Genomic DNA, 21,981 nt, shown 5'->3' with positions numbered 1-21,981 from the left:
TTTAATTATCTAAAGTAGCCCTATTTTCGTAAAATCTTCCAGAAATATAGACTCTCAATCATTTTTCAGCAACAACTCAAATCCTATTAGACATAGCGCCTTTAAAACATTTTTGTCCACTAATTTTTAGGACAAAATGTAATAAAGTTATTTTTTTAGGAGTAAAAATGGTACAAAAACCCATATTCGTGTATTTATTTACGTTTCGAATATTTTTGAAAGACGCACTCAGATACGTCCTATTTTTGGCAATTAGGCCGGTATTTAGGGCCCATATGAGGAGTCCTGATTTCATAACAGAGCCGGTAGTAAGTTCCTTTTGAGCCACTTTTGAAAAACTATTGATTAGTACCTCAGGCCATCTGTGAAGGGATTTTAGGAGGAGGAGATAAATGGTTGCAAATAGGGAAAGGTAAAACAGAGAAAGAGTTTTTATTCTTTGTGGCCGGGACTGAATGATATTTGCTTTGGAAAGGGCCATTTGAATCTGATTATAAGGTGCAACGTGCAAATGTTTGTTCCTTCTCCTTTTCCGGTACACGTTTTTTAGCTTGACTGCATTACCTTTGAGCTTGGACAATTGAAGAACAATATCTAAATTAACACACATCGGATCCAGATATTTAGATGTGAATCGTTCAAAACAATTCAACACCGTTAGGACCCCCACGGACCGTCGTGTCCGGAGTCATAGCACCGATATTGTCCCTACTTGACCATCTTAAGGCTAGGTGTGGGGTTTTATCCAAAAGGTCCCGATTCTATGTATGGAGAATGTCTAACTTATATATCACCATATGGAACTTGTTCTCCTCCATGTGGGACTATCCTTATGCTATCCCATGAGTGACTCACATGTGTGTATTGAGCCACACAACTCTAACAATCTCCACCTTGGCGAGAATACACATCACCTCGCCACCTCCGTATGCTACCAATCGAACAATGATTACTGCCACCAGATGCTCTTGGAACACTACTCATACTTTGGGCTTCCCGGCTCCATCTGCGACCTTCCAGCTACCGGCATTCCATAACCACTCTTCATCCCAACTCCCGGTAGCTCCACCTTGCTCTGATACCATTTTTTAGAACCTCTATGGACCGTCGCACCCACTCCGGGCACGATCACATAGCACCGATACTGTCCGCACTTGACCACTTTGAGGTTAGGTGTGAGGTTTTAATCCAAAAGGCCTCGGTTCTATGCAGGGAGAATGCCTAGCTTATATATCATCATATGGAACTTGTCTTCCTCCATGTGGGAGGAGCTTTTCGCTACCCCATGTGTGACTCACATGTGTGTTGATCCACACAACTCTAACAATCTCCACCTTGGCAAGAATACATACCACCTCGCCACCTCCGTATGCTACCTATCAGACAATGATTACTGCCACCAGATGCTCTTGGAACACTACTCATACTTTGAGCTTCCCGGCTCCACCTGCGACCTTCCGAATGACATTCCATAACCACTCTTCAGCCCGATTCCAGGAAGCTCCACCTTGCTCTGATACCATTTTGTAGGACCTCTACGGACTGCCGCACCCACTCCGGGCATGGACACATAGCACCAATACTGTCCCCACTTGACCACCTTGAGGTTAGGTGTGAGGTTTTATCCAAATGGCCTAGGTGCTATGTAAGGAGAATGTCTAGCTTATATATAACCATATGGAACTTGTCTTCCTCCATGTGGGACTATCCTTAGCTATCCCATGTGTGACTCACATGTGTGTATTGAGCCACACAACTCCAACAAAGAATAAAAACTCATGTCTGTTAATGTAGATATATATTGACAAGTGGGGACAATATCGGTGCTATGTGGCCGTGCCCGGAGAGGGTGTGGCGGTCCGTAGGGGTCCTACAAAATGGTATGAGAGCAAGGTGGAGCTTCCGGGAGTCGGGCTGAAGAGTGGTTATGGAATGACGGTAATCGGAAGGTCGCGGGTGGAGCATCCAGTGACAGTAATCATTGTCCAATTGGTAGCAGACGGAGGTGGCAAGGTGGTGTGTATTCTCGTCAAGGTGGAGATTTTTAGAGTTGTGTGGTTCAATACACATGTGAGTCACACATGGGGTAGCTTAAGGATAGTCCCACATGCAGGAGAACAAGTTCCATATGGTGATATATAAGCTAGACATTCTCCATACACAGAACCGAGGCCTTTTGGATAAAACCCCACATCTAGCCTCAAGGTAATCAAGTGGGTACAGTATCGGTGCTATGTGACCGTGCCCGGAGTGGGTGCAGCGGTCCGTAGGGTCCTACATGCACATTTTGCAAGAACACAATTGTGGTAACGAACTATTGCTATTGGGTTTGCTGAGTTGTAAAGAAGTAAATGCGACACTCAATACCGGTAATCTGAAAACCATCTCGGGAGGGACTGCCTGATCAGCAAAAAAGCATTGTTTATCATTTTCCTAGTTTCTTCGTTTTGTGATCTTTTTCGGCTTTTTCGTTTGTGAGTGGTTAACTGCTTCTTTCGTTAACTGCATTGGTTTTCGAATCAGTATTTGAAAGTTGAAACTATCCAGCAAAAGTTTGGAACTTTAGATGTATGAACCCAATGGCCGATGTAGAATGCTATCCGAAGTTCAAATAAGAAATCGGATTAGATGTGAAGTTGCAAGTATCTATTGCCACCCTTAAAAGTGTCATGCTAATAGACAAATTATGTTCCAACAATCTAGTGCATGCCATCAGACATCAGTAAAAGCAAAAGAACAACACTGCAAATAAACCATTTCTAAGCCACACTGTTTACAACCTTTTCCTAGTTTGCAGTAAGTTTATTGTAGAGCTGGCTTGATGTGCACAAATTTGGGCTACGTGCTAACAAAAGGATGAATAACGGGCCGGGTTGGGACCAGTTTGCTCAACCCGTTTTGTTTGTTGAGATGAGTATAAAACTATAAATCTGAAAGCCAACCGCAAAAGCTAGAACATCTAACGTTAGGGTTATATATATACCTTCCGCTTCTTTCATATCTATGGCTTCATTTTGCGTAACCATGCTAACATGCGAAGGAGTTCACGAATTGCGCTATGGAGGAGGGAATACAATGGATAATTTAGATACTTCTGAATCGATATTATCTGCATCTTCTTATGAAGCTGGTGTTATCGCGGGTGGTGCTAAAGTGATCAATTTCGACAAGTGCTTACAAGTTACTAAAGAAGAATCTTATAACCAAGAAACAGAAGACGATGCCTCCTCTACGAGTTCTGTCGGCTATTATTACACAGAAGAAGGTTCAGGCAATGAAGATGAAGACGAAGAAGAAGATGGAGAAGTAGGTATGACCTATGATGCGGCTGACATGTACTCTTCGAAACGTATCTCTGACCCGGAGTGGGAAAATCTTGTTGGTTCCTGTAGAGCGAGAAGATTAAACAAGTCTGCTATTACATTGCCAGAACTGAAAGATTGGGTTGATTCCTGGAAAGTGAATAATAATGATCCAACACTTTTTGTTTGGGTTCATGTGTATGCTTATTATAACAAGGATGAAAGGTATGGAGGATATGGAGTTATTTTACGCGATTCGCGTGGATATCCAATCACTGCTTCAGCCAAGTACTCAGCTGATGATGGAAATTAATTTTTCACTCAAGTCCTGATGGGTGTTAAGGCTGGTGTCACTCTTGCTAAGAAGCATAAACTTTCTGGACTTCATGTCGGGTGCAATTCAGTTGAAGTTCCAAATCTCATTTATCAAATATGTGGCTGCCGTAATATTGAATGTACAAGCGCAGCTGGTCCATATGATCAATCTATTTGCAACTGGTGTGAAGGGTATTTAACTTGGACTGATGGTTGTGATCTGAGTTTATTGCCTCATTTGCGGGAAATTAAAGATGAGATACATAATGGCCTATATGTACGAGATTTTGCAAGCTTTCCAAGGGTTTTGAATGCAGCTGCATATTATCTGGCAAAAATTGAAAAGAAGAATAGTAGACTAAAAGTTGAGAACAAAAAACAAAAGAATGCCCGTGGTGATAATGAGGAGCTAGGTGAGATTGAACCGGATGATTTTCCACAAGAGCTCAAAAATATTCTTTAGAAAGATGCTTTTGGTATATGATCATTGTACTAGATAAGCACATTGTACTAGATAATTAATCATGTGAGAGTTCTTTACATGTTCATGGGGAATGAAAGATACCTTCTAGTGCTGAATTTTGTCAAATCCATCTTTTCTTTTTGGTTTCTTGTGATCAAACGTGGTGTTATCATTTACAGTCATATTTGTCCCCTAACTAAAAAAAATCTTGACTTTGTCACTACTTATACCTTGGGGTTGTCCATTCGACTGTTTTGAACTTGTTAAAAAAAAGAAAAGAAATATGCTTTGATTCCTATGTAGATATACCAAATCGTTTTAAAGATGGATCAACTTCAACAAACTTTCAATATGTCAGCGGAATTAAAGAGACTACTGACAGTGCCAAGTGCAGAAAGTTCTGCCCTTAAGTGCTCTTAGGTGGGTAAAGTAATCAAAAGACTGACACTCTTCTTCTTCTTCCTCTTCAAAGAATGAAGAAACATTTAGTTGGTGGCATCAGAACTTAGTACTAGAATAAAATAATATTCTCAAATTTGATGCCCTAAACAACATTACTTTAGCATCTTATTATTAATGAAAATATTCAGCATCATTCAACGAGTACTCTGCCAATATCGAAGTTTTACCAACATCTATTCAGAAAACCATGCAACTAGTATTTATCATCAACTAAACAAGATCACAAAAACAACTCATAATATTCCTCGGAATTAGATTTCTATTGAACAACTTGATTCAACTTGGGTTAAATCTTCATTGTTTTCACTATCTCTAAAATGCCAAGTGTCACAAACCCACAGCTCTACCAAGGATAAAGACCCAAATGCTTCAATTCTCTTATCTCAATTCTCAAACAGCTACCTCTTCATCATACTCTTCATCATCAGCATTACCAACAGCCAACCCAAATTCAAAGGTGATATCAAGAAAATAAAGCATAAAAACCAGGAAAATACAAGAACAAAACATAGGAATAGGACCAAAAATCCACAAAAACAACGGAAAAGAAAAATAAAAAGCTCTTAAACCTAATGACCAAAAATAACTACCCTTGTTCAAAGCTCTACCCACATAATTAGGCGTTAGATGTGTTGTTGAATTAGTACTACTCATCTTCATCTTCTTCATTGGTACATTGATTAAAATACTTGCATGGCTATAATACCTTATTGATTGGACATTAAACAAAAATGCTAATAAGAAACATAATAAGATTGAAAAGAATTTGATCGAAAACCCTAATGGACTCTGATCACCAAAAACAAAACCTGACGATGATTGGTTGTTGTTCTCGTTAGTCATTAGGACAGCTATCAGTGAACTTAACATAATTGCTGTTGATGCTAACAATGTTGATGCCATTATATTGTTTCTCAATGTTTGTACAGCAAGAACTCCATTCTTTGATGTATCCTACAAAAAAAAAAAAAAAAAAAAAAGTTAAACCAGGATTTAGATTAATTTTTATGTTAATAATCTTAAGCAATAGCTAAACAATGGTAACATGCAAAGACTGGAAATTAAACAAGTTTATTAGGAAATACCTCCATCATGGTTTTGACCCAAATTCTTCGATTAATGGCGTTAATCCCGATTACTGTTTTTGTAGGTTGTGTTATGATGCGATAAAGAAGCCAAACATGATAAGAAACCATTAAACATAAACCTAATGGAACAAGAGTATAATCAAGAATTTCTTTCTTCATTGTTTGTAATGGGATTTTAGGAGGAGATGATGAAGGGTTATGAATAGGGAAAAGGTAAATCAAAGAAAGAGTTCTTTATTGTTTTTGGGAATGAATGATAATTTGCTTTGGAAGGGGATCTAGATATGTGTACGTGGTAGATTTTTGTTAAAACAGACACGGATTTCATGTCGACTAGTGGATTTAGGCGAGTAATTAATTGGACATGGCCTAGTCGATTCCACCTAGCCTTGATGCCCCAAAAAAACATGAGAACCCATTCTTTACAAATAGGATATAAGGTCTGGCGTGGTCCAAGCCATACGGTTACGACGCAAGTTAAGTGCTGCTTATTGATGATGAGATGATATACTGAGCGTTCTTTATAATGATTAAGAACCCAACCCATTCTTTACAATATGAACGAGAACGATCTCCGCCAGCTTAACCAACTCTATGGTAGTGCTCCTCATAGTGATGAGTTAGAAACGGGTCTCCTTTTTGGCTGTCCAGTATATGCGAATAGGCATGTGTCTCTGTTCTATGGAGGATTGGGTAATGATAATTGATAAGGTTAACACTGATGACACGTCTGAGTATAAGAAGACACTTAATGATGATATGCTTGGTAGACGCCACCACCAAGGTACTGTTGATCCCATCTGCATATGCAAGCCACTGGAGAATATGTATTAATGTTCCAATATTAATCATACCTAAACGAAGTTATTTTGTTTCCTTTGTCCAAGGGTTTGGAAACAAGTTGTTAGAATCTTCTATCCTGACTGAAATAGCTGGACAGGTCCAAGTATACACACTTCACACTTGGTACTGTTGGGATATATATTTTAAAATAATTATTTTTGTATATATTATTAATAATTTGAGTTTGGCCCAGTGGTTAAGTATTTGGGGCTTTGAGGGTGAGGTCTCGGGATCAAATCAAATCCCCCTTACTGATTGAGTATATATATATATATATATAATATTATATTTTTAATTAGTCCGGAAACGGGGTCTTGGGAGGTCTCTTGAATTTGAAAAGTTCTTTTTACTGTTTTTTTTGAAAAGTTTTCTACTGCCTTAATTACGTGATTAAATAGCATTGATTCGGGTATAATTATATTAGTGTTTTGACTATTTCATTTGTGGAAATTAAAACAAAATTTATTTTCATTAATTTCATTTTAATGGCTTAGTTATAAAACCAGTTTTGAGAACAGAGAAACATACAAGTTTTTATGTTATTGTTTTTCTGTGAGAATCAAGAGACCAGTTTCTGAGCAAGATTAGAAAGAGTGAAAGTGATCGATTTCTCATTGTGTGCGTGAGAGATCGACGAGAGTTTTTTCTCGGTTGTTTTATCCTGGGGACGTTGTGACGAAGAAAGACTGCTTGCACAAAACTCAAGGCAGAGCCACGAAACGTCTTAAAGAGAGCGACATGGTCGTGACTCAACCGCAATCTAGTTTTTTTTGTTTAATCTTTGTTTTGCAAGAGAGAAATCATCAATAGTTCCAACAATTTTAAGACGTATCTTTCTGCCATGAAATCTGAAAAGAAAACGATTGCTGATATCAACAAGCCGTTTAAGTTTGAAGGACTTCATTTCAGAATATGGAAGATAAAGTTTTTTTTCTACCTCAAACTGATGAAGTTGCATATGATGGTGACCTCCATCAAACCAGCTAATCCACAAGATGCAGCAGCTGTGAAAAAAGCAACTCCAGCCGAAACAACTGCAACTCCTCAACCAACTAAAGAACCTGTTGAGGCCCAAACTGCTGAAAAAAAACAAAAAGCCTATGAAAAATGGATTGATAATGACTTTGATTGCAAAAACTATATTTTGAATGCTTTGTCTGACGATTTATACGAATATTACTCCACATTTGATACTGCTAAAGATGTGTGCGATGCATTACAGAAGAAATATGATACTGAAGAAGCCGGATCGAAGAAATATGCTGTAAGCCGCTACCTAAGATATCAAATGGTGGATGCAAAATCAGTCGTTGCTCAGGCTCATGAACTTCAAAAAATAGCTCATGAAATTATGACGAAAGGTATGAAAACTGATGAACAATTTCAAGTATTTGTATTGATTGATAAATTACCCCCATCCTGGAAAGATTTCAGTAATGCATTTGCATCATAAAACTAAGGAATTTTCTCTTGAAAGTTTGATTGTTAAGCTCAGGGTTGAAGAGGAAGCACGGAAACAAGATAGAAAGGAAGAGATTCTTATCATTTGCAACAATAAGAATCAGACTCAACCGAGTTTGTAACCTAAGAAAAAACCGATGAAACCTGACCAGAACCAAAAGAAAGGAAAACCCAATCAAAATAAGAATCCACACCCATCAAGAAAATTTCAGAATTCTGATTCTGAGTTCCTTTGTTATGCCTGCTGTAAACCAAACCACGTGGCTAGGGATTGCAAGAATAACAAAGGAAAGAATAATGCACAAGCTAATGCTGCTGAAAGTGTTATAATTTCCATGGTTTCTGATCCAGAGATTCACATGGTTGGAGGAACCGATGGGTGGTGGATAGACAATGGTGCTTCGCGCTATTGTTGTTTTGATAGGTCCCTATTTAAGAGCTATGCATAAATAAAGGATAAGAAAGTGTTGTTGGGAGACTCCCATACCACTATTGTGAAAGGTTTTGGTATGGTAGAACTGAAGTTTACTTCTGGGAAGACAATTATGCTGAAAGATGTCCTCCACACTCCAGAAATGAGAAAGAATCTTGTTTCCGTCTATCTTCTCAACAAGGCTGGGTTGTATCAAACTATTGGATCTGATGTTTACACAATTACTAAAAACAGAGTGTTTGTAGGAAAAGGTTATGCTGCTGATGGAATGTTTAAGCTTAATGTTGAAATGAATAAAATTGCATCTTCTTCTTATATGGTGTGTACTTTTAATGTTTGGCATGCTAGACTTTGTCATGTGAACAGTAGATCAGTAGATACCATGAGCAAGTAAGGTCTTATTCCAAAAATATCCATGCATGATTTTGAAAAGTGTGAATCTTGTAGTAAAGCAAAAATAACCAAGAGTTCTCATAAATCTGTTGTTAGAGAATCTGAGCCTTTAGAGGTAGTGCATTCTGACTTGTGTGAATATGAAGGTATATTAACTAGAAATGGAAAAAGATATGTCATGACTTTTATTGATGATTATTCTAATTATACCCATGTTTACTTGTTAAGTCATATAAGAATGAAGCTACTGAAAAATTTAAGGTTTTTATTGCTGAAGTTGAAAATCAATTTGGTAGGAAAATTAAGAGATTTCATAGTGATAGAGGAATTGAATATGATTCTAAACCATTCATTGAAATTTACGAATCTTCTGGAATTATACATGAAAAATTTGCTCTTTATAACCCTGAAATGAATGGAAAAGCTGAAAGAAAGAATCGTACTTTTACTACTCTTGTGACTGCATGTTTGCTGAGTTCTGGTGCTTCCCCTTATTGGTGGGGAGATATATTGTTGACTGTTTGTTATGTTTTGAATCGTGTTACAAATTCAAAAACTAAAATTTCACCATATGAACTTTGGAAAAACATAAATCCAAATGTATCTTATTTTAAAGTATGGGGTTGTTTGGCTTATGTTCGTATTCCTGATCCTAAAAGATCAAAGCTAGCTAGTAAAGATTATGAATGTGTTTTTGTTGGGTATGCTCAAAATAGTAAAGCTAATAGATTTTTTGATCTGAATAATAAATTTATATATTATTGAATCTATTGATGTTGATTTCTTTGAAGATAGATTTCCTTTTAAATCTATAAATAATGGGGGTTCTCTACCTAGTACAAGTTCTGAACTTAGAACGAAAGAAACTAGAACTGCAGAAATTAGAGACGCTGAAATTGAACCTAGGCGAAGAAAAAGGGCTAGGATTGCGACAGACTATGGTTCTGACTTTGAAGTCTATACCCTAGAGGAAGACCCTTTTAGTCTTCAAGAGGCACTTAATTCTCCTGACTCCGGCTTTTGGAAAGAAGCCATAAATAATGAAATGGAATCACATAATCTTAATGGAACTTGGCACTTAGCAGATTTACCCCCTGGTTGCAAAGCAATAGGTTGTAAATGGGTACTTAAAAGGAAGTTGAACCCTGATGGTTCAGTAGACAAACACAAAGCTAGGTTGGTAGCTAAAGGATTTAGACAAAGAGAAGATATAGATTTCTTTGATACTTATTCTCCTGTTACAAGATTAACTTCTATTCGTGTTTTGATTGTTGTTGCTGCTGTGCATAATCTTATTGTTCATCAAATGGATGTTAAAACAGCTTTTTTGAATGGTGAATTAGAAGAAGAAATTTAGATGGAACAACCTGAAGGTTTTTTTGTTCCTGGTCAAGAACATAAACTGTGTAAGTTAGATAAGTCACTGTATGGTCTGAAACAAGATCCTAAGCAATGGCATGAAAAATTTGATAATTTGATGATTTCACATGGTTTCAGAATTAATGAAAATGACAAATGCATATACTATAAGTTTGAAAACAATGCATGCATCATGATTTGTATGTATGTGGATGATTTGCTGATTTTTGGTTCAAACTTGTCTGTGGTTGAAGAAACTAAGAATATGCTTAAGTATATCTTTGAAATGAAAGATTTGGGTGAATCCAGTGTAATTATGGGAATTAAGATTACTAGAACTAATGGTGGTATTTCTTTGGATCAGTATCATTATATTTAAAAGATTTTAAAGAAGTACAACCATTTTGATTGTAAACCTGTGAGTACTCCTTTTGATGATACTGTTAAACTGTTTAAGAATACTGGTGATAGTGTTAGACAATCTATTTATGCTAGTATAATTGTAGTCTTCGATATGCAACTGATTGTACCAGACCAGACATTGCATATGCAGTGGGGTTTTTATGTCGGTTTACCAGTTGTCCTGGTTTGGAACACTGGAATGTAGTTGAGAGGGTTATGCGGTATCTTAAAAAGACCGCTAACCTAGGATTATACTATAAGAGGTTTCCTACAGTCCTTGAAGGATACTGCGATTCTGATTGAAACTCTATTTCAGATGACTCCAAGTCCACTGGTGGATTTTTGTTTAATATTGTTGGTGGCGATGTGTCTTGGAAGTCAAAGAAACAGACAATTCTGGATCAATCTACGATGGAGTCTGAATTGATAGCACTAGCAACAGCTAATGAAGAAGCTGGATGGTTGAGAAACTTGCTTTCTCAAATTCCTGTATGGAATAGACCGATACCAGTTATTATGATCCATTGCGATAGTACCGAGGCTGTTGCAAACGTAAAAAATTGTTTTTATAACGGTAAGAATCGACAAATGCGTCGAAAGCACAACACAGTTACAGAGTTTCTCACAACTAGTGTTGTACGTGTGGATCATGTTAGGTTGGAAGAGAACTTAGCTGATCCTTTGACGAAAGGATTAGCTAGAGAAAAGGTATTGTATACCTCTATAGGAATGAGACTTTTTCCCATTAGAAATTGAGTCATTTTGTGATGGATACCCACCTAGAAATAGGTTTCAAAGGATATAACGATTCACAAATGATATGTAGATAGAATCATGCATCTTTCCCATGGCATGATATCCTGAAGCGGGTTAAGGTTGAGTTCTTTAATTCTTAATGATGTCTATAGCTCTATATAGAGTGGGGTACCAATCTACAGGAGTACCTTTGATAGACTCACCTATGTCAATGAGAAAGTGTGGCCGCTTTATATGAGGACGTGGGAAGTTCTCTAGAACATTCATTAAAACTGGGAAAAGCACAAGGCCGTAATGTGCTGGCATTTAGGACTTTACTCTTAGTGTAGTTATGTGTGTATTAAGTAATCGGTTCTCTCCATAGAGTTCAAAGACATGCGTTCACCCTATGTCAGAGTTCAAAGAATTTAATACTATGTAAAGGTTCAAAATCGAAAGATACCTTTGCTTATGCACATAACTATACAGATCTTGCTCAATGATTTTAAAAATATAAGTGAGGGATTGTTGGGATATATGTTTTAAAATAAATCTTTTGTATAATTTATCAACAATTTGAGCTTGGCCCAGTGGTTAAGTATTTTTGGCCTTGAGGGTGAGGTCTCAGGATCAAATCCCTCCTCCTACTGATTGAGTATATATATAAATAATGTTATATTTTTAATTAGTCCGAGATCGGGGCCTTGGGAGGTCTCTTAAATTTGGAAAGTTCTTTTTACTTTTTTTTTTTGAACGTTTTTTACTGCCTTAATTACGTGATTAAATAGCATTGATTCGGGTATAACTATATTACCGTTTTGACTGTTTCATTTGTAGAAATTAAAATAAAATTTATTCTCATTAATTTCGTTTTAATGGCTTAGTTATAAAAACCAGTTTTGAGAACAAAGAAACGTACAAGGAACTGCTCCATATGCAAGCATGAATACTCACCTCGGCATTGGCATGTTAAATATTTGGACTGGTTCCATGATGATAAATTCTATTTGCAACTCATTTTATTCTATATTAGGTGCTTATTATTTTGACTATTTTTCACTTTTGTGTATCATGTATAAAACAAAACCGGAGGGATGATTTGGAGTCTCTAGGATATGTTTTTATGTGTTTCGTACGAGGAAGGTAGATCGTCACTCACCTTGTTCACCAATTCTACTCTAGCCTGTTTCTCTTATTTATATATATAATGACGATATGACAAAGTATTATATGGCAGTATGATTCGGTAATTCGTGAATACGTGTATAATCTGTTTAAAGCTAGGAATTCGCAAACTTCGGTAATTCGTGAATACGTGTATAATCTGTTTTAAGCTAGGAATTCACAAACTTAAGCCGAGGTTCTAATTATGCGTCCGATACATACGGATTCGGTCGATACGGGCGGATTCATGAATTATACTCGTATAATTCGCGAACTTACTAACTATGGTTCGGGGCATACTTATTTGTCATCCTTAAGTGAGGCCTCTTATGTACGAAGTTTAGGACATTGGCCAATCGGTGATAATTTATATATTGAAATTTTGGAGTTGGATTTAAGGTAAAAAAATCTTTTGATTATAATTGAAATCTAAATACAAATATTATAATATTTAATTGAAATTTACATGCAAATATTATAGTATTAATGGCAAATATTGTATAGTATTATAATATTTGCAAATTTAATTGCAAACATGATAGTACTAGTATTTTTTTTTAATATTATAGTATATGCAAATATTATTGTATTAATTGCAAATGTTATAGTACTAAAGTCAAAAAGTCTATATAATCTTTAATCAATTTTCTCCATTAACCATATTGATGCTTCAAAAATAAATAAATAAATCAATATCGTGTTTGTTTGATGATGTCGAATTTTATTGGCTTAACATGCTGGTTACTCATGTTAATGATAATCATCAATGAAGAATTAATTGAAGGAAGAACGATCTTAGATACGGTGGACAAAGCAATAATAAAAACTGTTAAGGTGAAGTATTGTTTTTACATGCATTAATGTGTATATAGTTAATGTTATGTTTATAAATGTATTGATTTTTATTTGCAGATCGAGTTAATCTTATGTTTATGAATGTATTGATTTTTATTTTGCAGGCGGAAAATAATGAGATCATCGATTGTTATGATATTCAGAAACAACCTAGTCTTAATCATCCTTTGCTTCATAACCACATAGTACAGGTTTAATATATATATACATACTTTTCCTGATAATATCTATATATGTTTTTATTTTAAATCCTTAAGAAATTATTTTATTTTTATTATTGTGAAACAGGTGAAACCAAATTCGTACCCGACAAAAATAAATTCAAATAATTTCGGGACACTTAAACTTACACAAACTTGGCACAAATATGGATCATGCCCAGAAGGAACTATCCTTATACGGAGGAAAGGAAGAAATTACAATCCAACAATTTTGCGTAAACATGATCATCCAAATTATAAAACTCTTAATGCATCACAACCAAGAGACGTTGGACCAAGAGAAGTTGGAAAAGGCCATGAGATATGCATAATCACATACCATATATTGTTATTATTAGTTTATTTACTTTATATATATATAATAATCGAAACCTTTTTTTATATGTGCATATATACATTTTCCTGTACGCGGTAATCGAGGTGAAGTGAAATTTTCTTGGAGCACAAGCAAAAATAGACATTTGGAAACCGGTTACAGAAACACAAATAGAAATAAATATATCCCAGATATGGGTTACAGCCGGTGACAACGAAGTAAAAAATACTATTGAAGCCGGAGGGGCGGCAAGTTATACTCTATAAATTATATCCAAGCAAATTTATATCCTCATATTTGGCACCATTTAATTTAAGTTTATATACATTTGTTTGTTATTAGGTGAACCCATACATATACGGCGACGACCATACTAGATTTTTTATATACTGGACGATGAGTATTATTATCCTTTTTGTTATAAAGAATGTCCAAGTGACGAGGATATCTTGAAATATCTTGAAAGGCCATATATTATTGTTTGGTATTAATTTCTCATGAAGATCAAACCAATTGACTTCTTTTCTTTTAGAAGGACGGATACCAGAATACGGGTTGCTACAACCTCCTATGTGATGGTTTTGTGCAGACAGCATCAGATTTTTGACTTGGTGTCAGCTTTAATGAGGTATCCACCTTCAATGGTTCCCAAAAAGATGCCAACTTCAGTATTCATAAGGTAAGAAAATATAACTGATCAAATTTTATACTCATTACCAACTTTGATCTATATATAATGTTGAATAATTTGGCAGGACCAAATTGGTGGACAATGGTGGGTCCAAATACAAGGTAATCCGTTCGGATATTATCCAAGTTCCCTCTTCACAAAATTATCAACGAAATCAACAAAAATACATTTTGGTGGAGAAATCTCAAATAACAAAAGTAAAGGACGACATACTTCGACACGAATGGGTAGCAGTCATTTCCCTTCAGAAGGTAGATTGAAAACATCGAGTTATTTTAATTGGCTTCAAGTAGTAGATGAAAACAACGTGACTAAGGATCCTGAAAATGTGGAGACGATAATTACAAATCCAGAATGCTACGGCTTGGAAATTGACAACAACCACCATGATACAAATGGATATGGTTTTTACTATGGAGGTCCCGGTTATAATGATAAATGTCAATGATAAAATAGGTTTTAAAAGAAGTTTCGTATTTTAAAATTTTGGTACATGTAGTATGGATGATGGTTTAACAAATTATATTACAGTGGTCTATAGCAGATATTATTCCTGACCTCTTATGTTTCAATTTTTAATTTGTTTTAATTTTCGTCTTTTTAATTAAGTTTGATTTAATATCATATTGTTTTGTTAAATTTCTTTTGTTACCCGGTTGTTAAGTAAAAGTTTGTTGTATTTTCTTTGTTCTATTTAAGAATCCCAATAAAAAATTATATACCATAGCTGGAAAGATAAAATTACTTCAAAAATATTAATACATAGTTAAAATGAAATATATATGCAGAACATTATTAAATTAGATATAGATAAAAAAAAATTCATAGATTAGGTACAGATATTCAAAAAGGGGTTGATGCCCATCTTGTTGCTAGGTTTCCAACTATTATCTTGTACAACGACTGAATGTTTTTTTTTATTATTATTAATAAACGTCCTCGGTGACGCCTTTTTTTTAATTTAAAATTTAAATACAGAGAAAATTACCAAGTGAGAAGCAACTTCGTTATTCCAGATCTTCAAACTCATAGCTACCAGAAGCTCATCGGTGCCTCCAATATCCCTCATCGTATAAAGATATACCCAGGATATAACCACCGCAAAGTTCTTTGCCTTGCTTCAATGTGTGGTGAATTTAAATGGCGTCGTGCACCAACTAAGAGAGTGCATTAGTAATATATTTAACATCGGAAGATAAGCATCGGGTGTTAGTTATTGAAGACTAATTACTCCCTCTGTTTCAAAAAGACCGTCCTCTATTCCATTTTGTTATGTTTCTAAATTGTGTTCAGCTTCTGTTTATAGTCATATTTTTCCAATAAACTCTCTCTAATATACCCTTAATATTTTATATTCATAAAAAAAATTTAATGGGCCTAACCTAAAATATTAATGAAATCTTTATAATTAAAGAAAAAAATATATCCTTCATTCCTTTTAGATTTCTTTTTTTATTTCCTATTTACAAATCCATAATAATTCTTGGTAGTTTTTATTACTAACGTTTTTATTGAAATAAATTAGGCAAGTAACTAAGGGTATGCATGTAAACTACTATGGTCTCCTTAATATTTTGACAAAGTCAAAGCGGACTGTCTTTTTGAAAAGGAGGGAGTAATTATTTCCTAGGTTAGTCGTGATATTTTAGGAAAGGGCTTCCTAAACCGGCTAGAATTCTTGGTGTTCAAGTTTGTAACCTATATAAATAGGTAAGTAGGCCTTGTAGAATTTTGTGGAGAAATTGTGAGTGAATACAATTGAAGAGAGAAAAGAGAGAGTTCTTTCTTGTATAGATTTTAGGGATAAAGCTATGGTTTTGTTGTGATAGCATAATTGTGAGGAACAAGATACAAAGTTATCGTCTCGGGTAATTGTTGCAGTGTAATCAAAGGTTTTCAGGGAATCACACAACGTTGTAATCGTTTTTCTTCATAGTGGATTAGAGTTGGTGCGGCTCAAAGTGGACGTAGACAATATATACACATTGTATTGGTCGAACCACTATAAATCTTGTGTCTTGTGAGTTAATTTATTTGTCTCATATTATTATTTTTCTTGTGCTTGGTTTAATTATTATTCACCATAACATCTTAAGATCCGTTATTTCGCGGTTGTCAGTGATTCCACAGAAAATCCTGACAACTGGTATCAGAGCTTTATGTTAAGCTCCAGGTTGCTCAGAGCATAGGTTTGTTCGTAGTACAATTGAGTGGGAGTTATGGGTGATAATAACGAAAGTACGGTAGCTAGGGTTAAATTTTATAATGGGAAGAACTTTTCCTTTTGGAAGTCTCAGATTGAAGACTACCTATACGAGAAAGACCTTGTTGTTCCATTAGGTGGAGTCGCGAATAAGGGAGCGCTTAAAGACAATAAATGGACAACTCTCGATCGCAATTGTGTATCCGTGATCCGTAGATTCCTAACAGGAGAAGTCTACAATAACGTACAAGAGGAAACTAGTAAGAAGGATCTTATGGATAAACTTGAAAAGTTTTATCAAAAGTCATTAGCTCCTGGGAAGATTATGTTGTGTGAAAAACTATTCAATCTGAAGATGCAAGAAGGCGAAGCGATTTCAGCACATATTGGGAAGTTTAAATCGATTATTTCTCAACTTTCAAAAGTTAGTATTACTTTTGATGATGAAGTTCAAGCTTTACGGTTGTTGTCATCATTACCAAAAGGTTGGGAAACCGCAAGAACAACCATTAGTAATTCCGTAGGGAGCGAGAAGTTGAAGCTTGATGATGTGCAACAAAGGTTAATTGCTGAAGAGGAGAGAAGAATAGGACAAGGTTACGGTTCTAGTACTTCAAGCTCGGCCTTAAGTATGCAAGAAGAAGATAGAGGCAGGAGTTCAAATAGGAACAACAACAACAAATCTAGAGGGAAGTCTAAAGGGATATCTCAATCCCGTCATAGAGGTGTTGTTGATTATTGGGCGTGCAATAAAGTTGCACATTTCAGGCGCGATTGTCCGGAAAACAAAGGTGATAAAGATGCTGGAAACAAAGGTAATCAATAATATGTTAACGTAGTTGTAGCTGTAGAACCAGTGAAGGTCCTTGTGGATAACAATAAGGTGATTACGGAAGGTTTTCTACTACTCTCTAAGGACAATAAAGATGAGTCTTCGATTATAGAATTCAAGAGCTTCTTTCCATGCAACGGGTGATAAGAGTATTATGATCTCTTATAATGGATATTATAGACAAGTATTCTTGGATGACGGTGAAGCATGCGACATCATCGGTTTGGGTGATGTGCTCTTGAAAGTCAACGGTTCGACATGGAAATTGAAGGATGTACGACACTTTCCGAATTTGAAGAAAAACTTGGTGTGTGTGGGCCAAAATTTGTGATGATGACTGTGAAATTGTGTTGTCAAAACACAATTGGAAAATAAATAAAGGAGTTATGGTATTATCTAGAGGAGTCGTTAATAACGACCCTTTAAAGTGGTCACTGTTTTCGTTGACGACTCAAAGCGTCGTTGAGGTCTATATGACGACTCTAAAGAGTCGTTAATGTTCTGAATAACGACTCCAAAGTTGTCACTATTTTCACGACGATTTAAAAGAGTCGTTAAGGATTCCAAGTGTTACAACTTTAAATACGACTGTAAAGTATCGTTTCTGTAAACAATAATGATACTTTGGAGTCAGTTTCCGGTAACGACTCTTTAGAGTCGTCTTAAAACAATAACGACACTTAGAGTGTAAGTGAGATTAACACTAATTAAGTGAGATTATCACTCATTGATAAGTAGTAGATTAGTCATTATAAAAATATTTAGATTAGGGGTGACTCAAGTTAGGTTCGGGTGATCTTTTTTGTCCTCTATTGGGAGGCCCCCAATTAAACTAGAATTTTTATCTCTGCATATAACGATCATATAACGAAATATGAAATCAATATATTTTAGTGAAAACTACAGGGAGACCCATTCTATAGATTTTCTACACCGTGAAACCCACGGGCGGAAAAGTTCACGCGCGCACCCAATTTTCATGAGAAAATTTCTCCCAAATCCACAATTTATAAAATTTGGTTTCTTCGTATCTTTTCTTCTTCTTCTTTTTCACGGGAATTTCTTCTTCAATTATTTTTCTTTTCTTCCTTCCAACTGTGACTTACGATCAATAATATTGATAGACAGTATAATCACATGAAGATTGGAAACAATAGATGAATTAAATCGAAAGTTAGGGTTTGAGGTGATGTTCTGAGATGAATCGAGATCTTTTGTTTCTTATTTCCGAAAGATGTATGAATGGTTTTTTTTAATTAGGTATTATGATTGAGAAGATGGATCTGAGATGTGTTCTGAGATGGAGATAGGGTTTATAATTGTTTCAATCAAGTAGAACAGGAAGAAAAGTTGATTTGAGATTTAGAAAATACAGGGAATAATAATAAAGCTTATTTGAGCTGGGATGATGTACAACGAAGAAGAAGAAGATTATGTTGTTATGAGTGCATAACATGTCATGCAGTCGAAAAAATGGATGCATAACACATTATCCGACATCTTTGTTATTTTGTGTGAAATTGAAAATTGATGCATAATGCATAATGCAGTCAAGAAAATGGATGCATAACCTCATATGCATCCAAAATACGGCTGCATAATGCATTATGCATCGAGAAAATTGTTGCATAATCTTTTATGCATCGAGAAAATGGATGCATAACCTGATATGCATCCTTAAATATGGTTGCATAACCAATTATGCATCAATTTTTTATGTACGCACTAAAATCAACCAAAACAATGGCTACATAACTCGTTATAGATGCATAACTTTGTTATGCAGTCGAGAAAATGGTTGCGTAATTCGTTATGCGTCTGCATAATGTGTTATGCATCTATTTTGGAGGCTGCATAATTAATATGTAGTCAGTTTTCGAAAATTCACCCTTAAACGATGATCACCTCCGATTTTTTTCGTGAAAAACAAAAATTTGATATTGTTGTTTGTACTCGTTGTGTAGCTCTCTTAAAAAGATTTTCAAGGATATAAAATTTGTTAAATTCCAAAATGCGGTTTTTTAGATATGTTATATCCAAATTGCGTTGCCAATTATACCCCTGAAAAATTAGGATGCATAACGAGTTATCCCTGAAAAACAGTAGGCATAACCCGTCATGCGGATGCATAAACCGTCGTGTAGACATTTTTTAATAATTTCGGATAATTATGGGTGTCAAGGTATATAAAATTAATTGTGGGCCTCACAATGAGAATATTTTTTTTTGGGCCGCGCCTAATTTTTCCTATATTTTATTTAATTCCCGCGACCGAAGTGATGAGTTGTTACCAAATTGAATTTTTGAACCCGTCCAAACCCAGATAAAAAGCCCATTGGGTATAGGCATTGCCGTCTAGATTTTCATAGCTTTACTTGCGAAAGTCCCTGATCACTAAAAGGGCCCCGAGAACCCAAATCCGAAACCAAATTGTTCTTGGACTAACTAACGTGCTCCATACGCCTAGTCTTTTCAGTACTTTCAGTAGAGTGTGTAGCCATCTGCACATCCAACGGAGAAGAGACACCTATTAAGTCACCAGCAAGTTTTGACTCCACAACTCCTGACACTGATTCAGAAGATTCGGTCCTTTTAGATGATTCAACCGTCGCCAAGAACAGGATCCATATTGATTCTCCAATAAAAGGGTTGCTCAAATTTTCATATTGTTCACTGGATAGAGTGATTAGAACCGAGAAAGGCAGAGGTTTGTTATTTCATAACTGAAAGATCATGACCCCATTTAGTGTATTTATAAACAGCTAAAAGACCCCCGGGCACATTTAGCACCAATGGATTCATATGTTTTTATCATTCCAAAGGGAAAAAGAAACCAACACCCTTAACCTCAACCCATCTTGACGAACTATTAATGACATCCTCTCTCAAGAGCAGATTAAATTTTGAGGACCACTCATTAAATGTGAATTGAAGATCCAAGAATACCCAAGAGGAAATGGCTTTTTTAAGTCTCTCTTTCTTTTAACTTCAGAAACTAGGAACAGAGCACGAGTAGTAGAGAAAGGTTGCAAATGGAAAGAATATTGAAGACCTAAGAATGAGCTTACGCCAGAACCCAGCTTAGCTCAAGATTGCACCTCTTTGTTAGCTTCAATGATGATCATATGGTTCCAATTGAAATTAGTATCTAGATTGGAGTCCGAAATCAGAGAAGCAGTGGCTAAAGAAGAAACACCCAAAATTGAGCCCGATTTGGAAGGACCACAAAGAGAGGGAAAAGATGAGACCGAATTGATATAATTAATATCATCCTTGAGACCCACCACAGGTAGGAATTTCATGAAAAAGGATACTAATGATTTCCACCCAGATGAATCTTTGCTTCAGGGAAAAAAAGATCTATGGACCCCCCAGATTTACTCGCACCAGAAAGCTTAATAAAGCCTCCACTTGTATTTCTACCATGCAAATTTGTAAGAGTAAAATTCCAAAGAGAAGGCCTAACCCAAGCTAGGTGAACGGAAAAGAAAAAGAAAAGATTAATAAAGACCAAATGGATATAGCATCCTAACTGGCATGCAGCTGCTCCATCTAGACCCATGAAAGTTTCAATAGCTTATGCTCCCTGGATGAATATAAGATAAGTTATGCATACCTCCTCATAGTTAGAGTCGCTTTATAACTGGGAGAGTTTGGCCTCATGTCCCCAACGACGTCAACAGCATCAATATGGTCATGGTAGGCGAAAACGTATGCACTGTGTTCCTTCCTACAGAATTTGTTGTTTGATTTTAACATTTTATATTTATGACATAATCATATATTAATCCACTCCTTCATCCCCAAAAATATAATAATATGGATGTTTGATAGAAAACTCGAGAGAGGGTTAGGTCCTGTTTGGTATAGTTTTCAAAAACAGTTTTCTGTTTTTAAAAACAGAGAAAACAGAAAACAGGAGAAAACGCGTTTGGTAAGGACATTTTCAGAAAATGTTTTCTATCTGTTTTCTGTTTTTAAAAACAAAAAAATGAAAACAACAAATTATTGTTTTCTGTGTTTTCTCTTTTTTTCTTTTCTTTATTCTTTTTTTCTTTTCAGAACAAAGTAAGAGATGGGGAATGACTGCAAGTGAGTCATGGCTAATATCACTATCTCTTAGACGAATCTTTACATTTGATCCGATTTAGTTGGTTTTCCTTGTTTTCAAAAACAGTTTACCAAACAATTTTTAGAAAATGAAAACAAGGAAAAAAGGGTATGTTTTTAAAACAGTGGAAAACTATTTTTGAAAACTGTTTTTCAAAACTGTACCAAACAGGCCCTTATATTCCGGCTACAGAAAGGCATTTGACTGCTTAGCTAGAGACCCTACTTTCCTTCAGCGAATAACTTAGGTAAAGTCTTTATTTTACACACTGCTCTAAAGGCTCTTGATGACTAATGGTAAATTATTGATTACATCAAACCCAGTACCTAGAC

The 21,981-nt window shown here is 35.6% G+C and overlaps 1 protein-coding gene and 1 pseudogene across 1 annotated transcript; one reads left to right on the top strand and one right to left on the bottom strand.

Moving 5' to 3' along the window:
- Nucleotides 1-4,627: 4,627 nt before the first annotated feature.
- On the bottom strand, nt 4,628-5,852 carry LOC113353417. Its single transcript, XM_026597022.1, has 2 exons — nt 5,628-5,852; nt 4,628-5,496 (listed from the first exon to the last, which is right to left on the bottom strand). The coding sequence occupies exons 1-2, from the start codon at nt 5,787-5,789 to the stop codon at nt 4,933-4,935; spliced, it is 726 nt and encodes a 241-aa protein (XP_026452807.1). The 5' UTR covers nt 5,790-5,852; the 3' UTR covers nt 4,628-4,932.
- Nucleotides 5,853-10,932: 5,080 nt separating this feature from the next.
- LOC113351215 lies at nt 10,933-14,951 on the top strand (annotated as a pseudogene).
- Nucleotides 14,952-21,981: the final 7,030 nt, after the last annotated feature.

The sequence above is a fragment of the Papaver somniferum genome, chromosome 2 (assembly GCF_003573695.1).
Source record: "Papaver somniferum cultivar HN1 chromosome 2, ASM357369v1, whole genome shotgun sequence".
In the NCBI taxonomy this organism is placed as follows: domain Eukaryota; kingdom Viridiplantae; phylum Streptophyta; class Magnoliopsida; order Ranunculales; family Papaveraceae; genus Papaver; species Papaver somniferum.
The sequence above is the reverse complement of the archived record's forward strand: the minus strand, read 5'-3'. Positions and strand labels throughout refer to the sequence as shown.